This window comes from Zea mays, chromosome 10 (genome assembly GCF_902167145.1).
Source record: "Zea mays cultivar B73 chromosome 10, Zm-B73-REFERENCE-NAM-5.0, whole genome shotgun sequence".
NCBI lineage: Eukaryota > Viridiplantae > Streptophyta > Magnoliopsida > Poales > Poaceae > Zea > Zea mays.
In genome coordinates this window covers 78,507,226-78,514,415 of record NC_050105.1, presented here as the reverse complement: position 1 = coordinate 78,514,415, position 7,190 = coordinate 78,507,226, and the positions used below count along the sequence as shown (strand labels likewise).

At 58.9% G+C, this 7,190-nt stretch overlaps 1 protein-coding gene across 1 annotated transcript; it reads right to left on the bottom strand.

The window, feature by feature from the left end:
• Positions 1-369: 369 nt before the first annotated feature.
• On the bottom strand, positions 370-6,902 carry LOC103641257 (probable mixed-linked glucan synthase 6). The gene is made up of 3 exons (NM_001328377.1): positions 6,328-6,902; positions 3,566-4,325; positions 370-2,900 (listed from the first exon to the last, which is right to left on the bottom strand). Exons 1-3 carry the CDS (start codon positions 6,627-6,629, stop codon positions 1,125-1,127), a joined length of 2,838 nt encoding a protein of 945 aa, NP_001315306.1. The 5' UTR covers positions 6,630-6,902; the 3' UTR covers positions 370-1,124.
• Between the last annotated feature and the right edge of the window lie 288 nt (positions 6,903-7,190).

Below are 7,190 nucleotides of genomic sequence, written 5' to 3'. Positions count from 1 at the left end.
GACAGTCAGGCGCGGCGCCGCGTTTGCCGATCGGACGGAGCATGCTTGCTTACATGACTATCTCTCTCTCTCTCTCATCAACACACCCACGTTCAGTTTAGGAAGCCAGCCTCCCAATTCAAGTCCATCCCGGCAGCACAAGATTCCCGCCACCTGCCTCGCCACTCACCACAAGTCACGGGCGGCACGACGGACGCCGCCGCGCTCAAATACAAGGACGACGGCCACGCATTGCAATGGCCTGCCATGCCATATTGCCATCACATGGCTGGCCCTAGGGCACCAACCAGCTCGCCCCACCGGCGCGCCATCGTGAAGAGCACAAGGAATTCCAATTCACACGCAATGGAGTAATGGACAGCAAGCTCATGTTCACCATTGACTTACTAATCATTATTATTATCCATATAAAACAACAACATTGATTAGACCAGCAGATCAGTGTAGTACTTACTATCCAATTACAGTACCGACAACACACAGGTGGTACATCAGTAATAATAAAGATACATACTCTCCACAGGAACCAGAGTCCAGGAGGGAGGAGGGTGTACACCTCTTTTCCAAACAACAAGAATGAAATTCAATTTATTCTTGATCCATGTACCAAAAGAATACCACCCCAAAGCCAGGGCCCTCCCTCTCTGCATGTGACTCCTCTAAGCCATGTACAGTACAGACAGGCAGACGCTGACACCCCGGCCCCCCACCCATAAGTACGTTCCCCATTCCTCTCTTATACAAAGTGCTCCTTCCTCTTCGGCGTAATGTATATATATATAAGTACGTACATAATTAATTACCACGGGGCACGGTAATTAAAAAAACTAAATCAAATCAACACACCTTTCGATTTCTGGACAAAACTAAAAGAAAAAAGAATGAGAAGGAAGAAGGGGGAAGAAAAAAAATTCAAATTTTGGCGGGTACGTCGACCAAATGTGTGTGTGTGGGTAGCCTTCACCTTCACTCTTCATCGACTAATCACCGGGCAGCAGTACTAAGGAGACGATGGATGGATGAACGGGAACGTACTCTTCAGTCTTCACCTTGGCGGCTCACCATCGTCACCATCAGGGCAGGCGGTATATGTGCATGCATGACGATGCTGGCTGCTCGGCGCTTCACGGCCAGAGGTAGTAGCCGTCGAACTTCTTGCCATGGTGGTGTGCGTCGCCGCCGTGCCTTCCGATCGCGCCGCCGTGCTTGCCGCCTGGCCCGTGGATGTGGGGGATGTTGATGTACAGCACGGCGGTGATGACGAAGGTGAAGGCCCACCAGACGAGCACCACCACGGGGGTCTTGCCGTGCCTCCCCAGGATGCCCTTGGCGAAAGGGTAGAGGTGGAAGAGCACCCAGAAGTTGAAGAAGACGCCGCCGGCCACCTTGAGCCAGTGCGTCCACTCGCCGTCCAGCACCTTGGCGAAGGCCACGGCGGAGCCGATGATGTTGACGAGGATGATGATGATGGGCGTCACCATGAGCCAGGTCCAGCGCACCACGTACAGGTCTGCGTAGGGGTCCTTCTTCTCGTCCCCCGCGGGCTGCTTCGACGTCAGCTTGAACGAGATGTCCCGCCTGAACACCACCTTCACCAGCACCTGGCACACCGCGGCCAGGTACGCGGAGCAGCTGGCCGTCATCCAGAACTGCCCGTTCCTGAACCACTCGAACACCGTCACGCCCGCCCACTTCACCTCCAGGACGGCCAGGATCAGCAGCGTGCCCAGCACGATGGCCAGGTACACGTAGAACATGGTGGTGGGCCGCTGCACGATGAAGTGCCCCGTCACGAACGACAGCGCCGGCACCGTCGTGTAGAAGATGAGGAAGATGGCCGTGAACGGGTACGTCGTGATGTTGATGTACGCCACGCGCTGCAGCGGGTGCAGGAACGTGCTCCCGAACAGCGGGTTGTTCCGGGAGAAGAAGATCTCCAGGGAACCCGTCGACCAGCGGAGCACCTGGAACAGCCGCTCCGTCAGGTTGATGGGGGCGGTGCCGATGAAGGCGTGCGGGTAGATGGAGCAGTAGCGGGACCGCCACCCCTTGATGTGCATCCGGTACCCCGTCACCACGTCCTCCGTCACCGTGCCGTACACCCACCCGATGTCGCTGCCCCACCCGGTCTTCTTCTCGTACGCCGCCGCGCACACCGCCACGGCCTCGGCGATGGTCGCCTCGTCCGCCACGACGGAGGCGGCCGAGGCGGCCGCGAACGGCGACGGGTGCGACGCCATCGGGATGGTGTCCGCGAACGCGTCCGACTTGCCGTACGACTTCTTGGGCATGGGCAGGAAGCCGTGCTTGCCCTTGGCCACGGCGGCCTTGGTGGTGGTGAGCTCCAGCCCGGGCTTCTCGTACTTGGCCTTGGCGAACATGCCGCCCAGCGCCGGGAAGCACGGCCCGCCCACGTTGATCCGCGGCGGGTCGAAGCCGTAGAGCGTGATGCGGCGGAACAGGCAGCCCGTGCCCACGTAGATGGGGCCCTGCATGCCGTCCAGCGCCCTGAGCGTGCCGTCGAAGAAGATGCGGTTGTGGTTGGCGTACAGGTCCGTGGGGTCCACGCCCTCGAAGCGCTGCGGGAACTGCACGAAGGCCACCGTGTCGCTGTCGCGGCCGAGCATGAAGCAGATGCCCGCGCGCAGCGCCTGCGAGTTGTTGATGTAGTGGTCGCAGTCCAGGTTGAGGATGAAGGGCGAGTTGGACAGCACCGCGGAGCACCGGGTCAGCGCGTTCATGGCGCCGGCCTTCTTCTGGTGGTTGTGCCCGGGCCGCTTCTCGCGGGACACGTACACCAGCATCGGGAGCCGCACGTCCACCATGCTCAAGTCCAGCGGGTTGTCCGCGCTCGCCGGCGGGCCGAGCTGACGGCTGTGGCTCGGGTGGTTCAGAAGCACCTGCAGTTTTTTTTTACAGTGGGTTAACTTTGTGATGGTAAATGTGTAATAAGTAGTTAATTAATTACTCGTCTCCTACAGTACTTTGTGAAAGTGAAACTGAAACTGACGGTTAATAATTAGTAAAACTGTCAACCAAGTGGTGATTTTATTAACTATATATATAATGGAGGTGGGTAGAGGTAGAGCAGAGTAAATTATCCGGGGAATCAATGATTGAGGGCGACCGAAGAAAGGCCACAGCACAGCACAGCTGCACAGCACAGCCCCTAATCAGGAATCCACCAGTGGCCAATTGAATTGGGGGCTTAAAGGCGATTCTGTGGTGGTGTCGGGGGGGAAAGGACCACCCCAACCACCTCGTCACACTAGGGTTCAATGGGACAGTGCGTGTGGTCTTCTTGCTGCTGGATGGCTCTGTCTGTGTCTGGGCAATTCAGTGTACGCGCGCGGCGGTGGTTGCGCTCTCCACCATCAGCCGGCCGCGTCCATTCCGTCAAATCCCCTGGAAAACCACCCCTCATCTACTAACCGATTTCGGCCACACTGCATTCATACATACCCATGCAAAAAATCTGGCTATCTAGGGACGTACTAGTACTAGTAATGTAATAATTTATTTAATGGCGCAAATTAAGCAATTGAAGAGAAGAAAAAAGACTGACCAGTACGATGCCGGCGTGGTCTCCCTTGCGGTGGTTCTCGGAGGGCTCAACCCATGTGCCCTCCCACTGGGTGCCGTCGGCCATCCAGGTTGCCCTGGGCTCGCCGTCCTTGAGCCCCCTGGCGGCGTTGTACGCGTCGGACCTCTGCTTGATGTCGTGGTCGAGGCCGTTGATGCGCGCCTTGAACTCGTCGTAGTCCTTGCGCACGCGGCGGCGGTCGTTGACGAAGTCCTCCTGGGAGCGGCCCATGTAAGGGTGGGACTTGAGGTCGAAGTAGCTCTCGGGGCCGCGCGGCTCGATGCCGTGCTTGCGGCAGAAGGGCACCCAGACGGTGGCGAACTTGGCGGCCTCCGCCATGGCCTCGTAGGTGAGCAGCATCCCGGAGTCGTCGGAGAGGTAGCACGTGTTGCGCTCCACGGGGTAGTCGGCGGCCAGGATGGACAGCACGGAGTTGGCCGTGCTCAGGATCGGCTCCTTGAACGGGTCCGCCGTCGTCACGAACACGTCCAGCCCCGGCAGCAGCGACGTCCCTCCGCCGGCGCCCCCGCCCGCGCGGTCGAACCGCTGCCGCAGCGCCGCCAGGTCCGGCACGCGGTTGATCGGGTTCAGCTTCGGCAGCTGGTCCAGCAGCCACGAGAAGCCGAACCAGAACTCGCCCGCGATCGACGTCACCCACAGCCACAGCGCGTCCGGGTTGCGGTGCGAGATGCGCCAGATTACGAACAGCGTGAACGCGATCAGCCGGACGAAGATCAGCACCCTGCAGCCACCCCAAATCCAGTCGTGAATAAATTTTGTTTTCACCCACAGTTCACTAGTACTTTTTTTCTATGACAGATTTTAAGTTTAACAAATTTTTTTTGCAAATCATGGTGAATGGTTATATGTAAATAAAAAAATCATATAAAGCGCGAGTGGTGATTGAGCGAGTGCGTGCACGCACGATGTTGGGTCGTGCAATAATTGGAGGGGTCCGGCCGTCCGGGTTACGGGAAGAAGGAACGTGCATCGTGTCGGCGAGCATGCTATGCATATGTGCGCTGCCACCCACAGGCGTGTCCGTCCGTCCGTCCACCCGCGGCGAAAAGCACCAGCCCACCAACCAATCATGTGAGGGCGAGGAAACGGAGCCGCTGGCTGGCGTGGTGCGGGTGTCAGAGGCAGTCAATGCGCGTGAGCTGGCACGACGCCACGCCACCGACACGCGGGGGAGGAGCTCGTCCGTTCCGTCCACTCATCAGTCATCACTCCCATCCCACGGGCCCGCGGCGTGAAAGCGCCAGCGCCTGCCAGCCAGGCAAGGCAAGGCAAGGCCGCCGCTCGGTGGGCCCCGCCCCATGCCCCAGAGAGGCAGCGCGGCATTGATTTGCCAGGAATAACGGTTTCTTTACCCCCGCCACATTTCTCCTCTTCGCTTTCTGTTTTTTTTTTCGCTTCTGGAAACAACAGGTCTCTTTTGTTTCCACTTGGGGGGTCCGTCACCTACAAGCCTGGGCCCGCTGCAATCATGCTCTCGTGTCAGGGGCCCGCCTGGAATAATTTCCTGGCAAGCTTCCCTACCACTCATGTCTGTGTGTGTGTATGTATGCTCCGGTAGTAGCCCGATACGGTGTGGTGTGTGTGAGGGATGCACGCAGTGCTGCTGTACAGCGTGGACTTGGAAAGTACGTGGTAGTCCTCTACAGCCAGAGCCAGGTACTGCTACGGTCTGAGCTGTAAATAGGCCGAGATCTAATCCCCTCCGTCTCGAGCTGTCACCATGCCGAGGCAGAGGCTAATGTGGAGCTACCACTACCCCAGCTTTTCCTTCCTCTATCTAACGAGCCTGTGCTTTTAGAGACGTGCCGGTCCTTTTCCCTGGATGCGCAAGCTCCATGAAAGCTAGGACTAGATGCAACCCCGTAAAAAAGAAAGACAGTTGAGCCCTCTAGAAGAATCCAATCCAAACCCCCAAAGGAGGGGGCTACCACTACCCCAGCTTTTTTTCTCCCAAAAGGGCAATTAGTGGACAGACAACAATAAGGCACTTTGCAGTTATTACCCCCGGACTTTCTCACTAATCATAAATGGGTCTTTACCGGAATTTGGAGGCTTTCAATGATGGCTTTGCCTTTGCTTGGACTCTCACATGCGAGCCACGCCTAGTGTCGGCCGCCTCCCGTTATTACTCCAGACTCCAGAGCAGGTAGTAAAAATGTACTACGACTACGAGCCCCCGCCCGGGGCGGACGGACCCCACCTGGCAGTGGGAGGGTCCCGGAAACCACCGAATTTATTTAACTCTCCCCCCAAGGCCCCAACGTTCCGCCCCGCGCCAGCTGGCGGCTGGCCCCACCCTGCAGCGGCGGTGGCGCCAGTGCCGACAGCACAACGGGAGACGCGGTATCCCAGAGGGCGGGGGGCCAGGCGACGAGGAGGAGGGTCCACTCATCCACTGTGCCTGCCTAACTGTAACGTGCACTTGTCCGAGCCGGATTGAAGAGATTATATTGCAATTTTAACTGCCTGGTTTTTTTTGTTTATTACTAATTCACAGCTGCAACTGCAACCTAGGACTAGTGCTTGGGGCGTAGTGTAGTGGGGTGGGAGACTGGCTCGACGTGCTCTGGCGTCGTAGCGTGTGACGACCGGCGGCGAGGCCGGTCAATGCAGACGCGCGCGGCGTGCGGCGTGCGCGCGCCGGCGAGGTGAATGAACCGAAGCTCAGCTCAGACCTCAGAGCAGATATGGATCGTTAGGATAGGAACGGAGGAGGAGTATACCTGTAGGGGTGGAGGAGGACGCCCTTGATCTTCTCGGTGCGGAAGACGGGGCGGTCCTCGAGCGCGACGCCCGGGTCGGCGCCGTCGGCGGACAGGCCGTCGTCGCTGAGGTCGACGGCGATCCAGCTCTCGTCGTTGACGGCGCCGATCTGGCCCTCGGTGGCGGCCACGGCCACGCGGTCCATGTCGGCGGAGGACGCGGCGGACGCCACCGCCGCGGCGCCGGCGCACGCGCACACGGGGAACCCGCACACGCACCCGTGCTTGGCGCCGCCGCTCGCCTGCTGCTGCCCCGCCGCCATAATGCCGGGCGCGCCCTCCCTCTCTGCCTGCCTGGCGGCGGCCGGAGGTAGCTGGCTCCCCTGTATCTCTCTCTCTCTCTCTCTCTCTCTCTCTCGGCAAGAGAGAAGAGGCCGAGCAGGGTCTGGGTGGGAGGAGAGGATCAACGGAGACCAAGAACCTGAAGCTAGCTGCCTCGTCTGCTCTTCTAGGTTGTGTGAGGATGAGTGGAAGACAGAGGAGGAGCGGGGGGGAGGGAGGGAGGGAGGGGAGAAGAGAAGAAGGTGGCGCGGGAGGTGTCGAGTGAAGTACGTGGGGGGGAGGGACGGGAACGCGATATATAGAAATTATGGGCCGGAATTCACCAGCCGAGTGTCGGTCGGGGCTGGCTAGCTTAGCTCAGTTCCCTCTGTATTTTTTTGTACGCGTCTGCACACGTCCCTCTCTCTCTTTTGCTACCACTCTGTAGCTGTAGGTATCTACTCACTAACACAGCTCTGTCGAGTCCGTGTCCCTATGCGCGTGTCGTGTGTGTGTGTGCGTGGTGGTGGTGGTGAGTTCTGGAAGGCAAAGCCCGGCCTCCC

Excerpts from the sequence above, each read along its gene's own strand:
- LOC103641257 (NM_001328377.1), bottom strand. The coding sequence starts at position 6,629 with ATGGCGGCGGGGCAGCAGCAGGCGAGCGGCGGCGCCAAGCACGGGTGC. Across the intron at positions 4,326-6,327 it reads GTCCTCCTCCACCCCTACAG|GGTGCTGATCTTCGTCCGGC; the intron begins GTATACTCCTCC and ends GGGTGGCTGCAG. Across the intron at positions 2,901-3,565 it reads ACCACGCCGGCATCGTACTG|GTGCTTCTGAACCACCCGAG; the intron begins GTCAGTCTTTTT and ends AAAAAACTGCAG.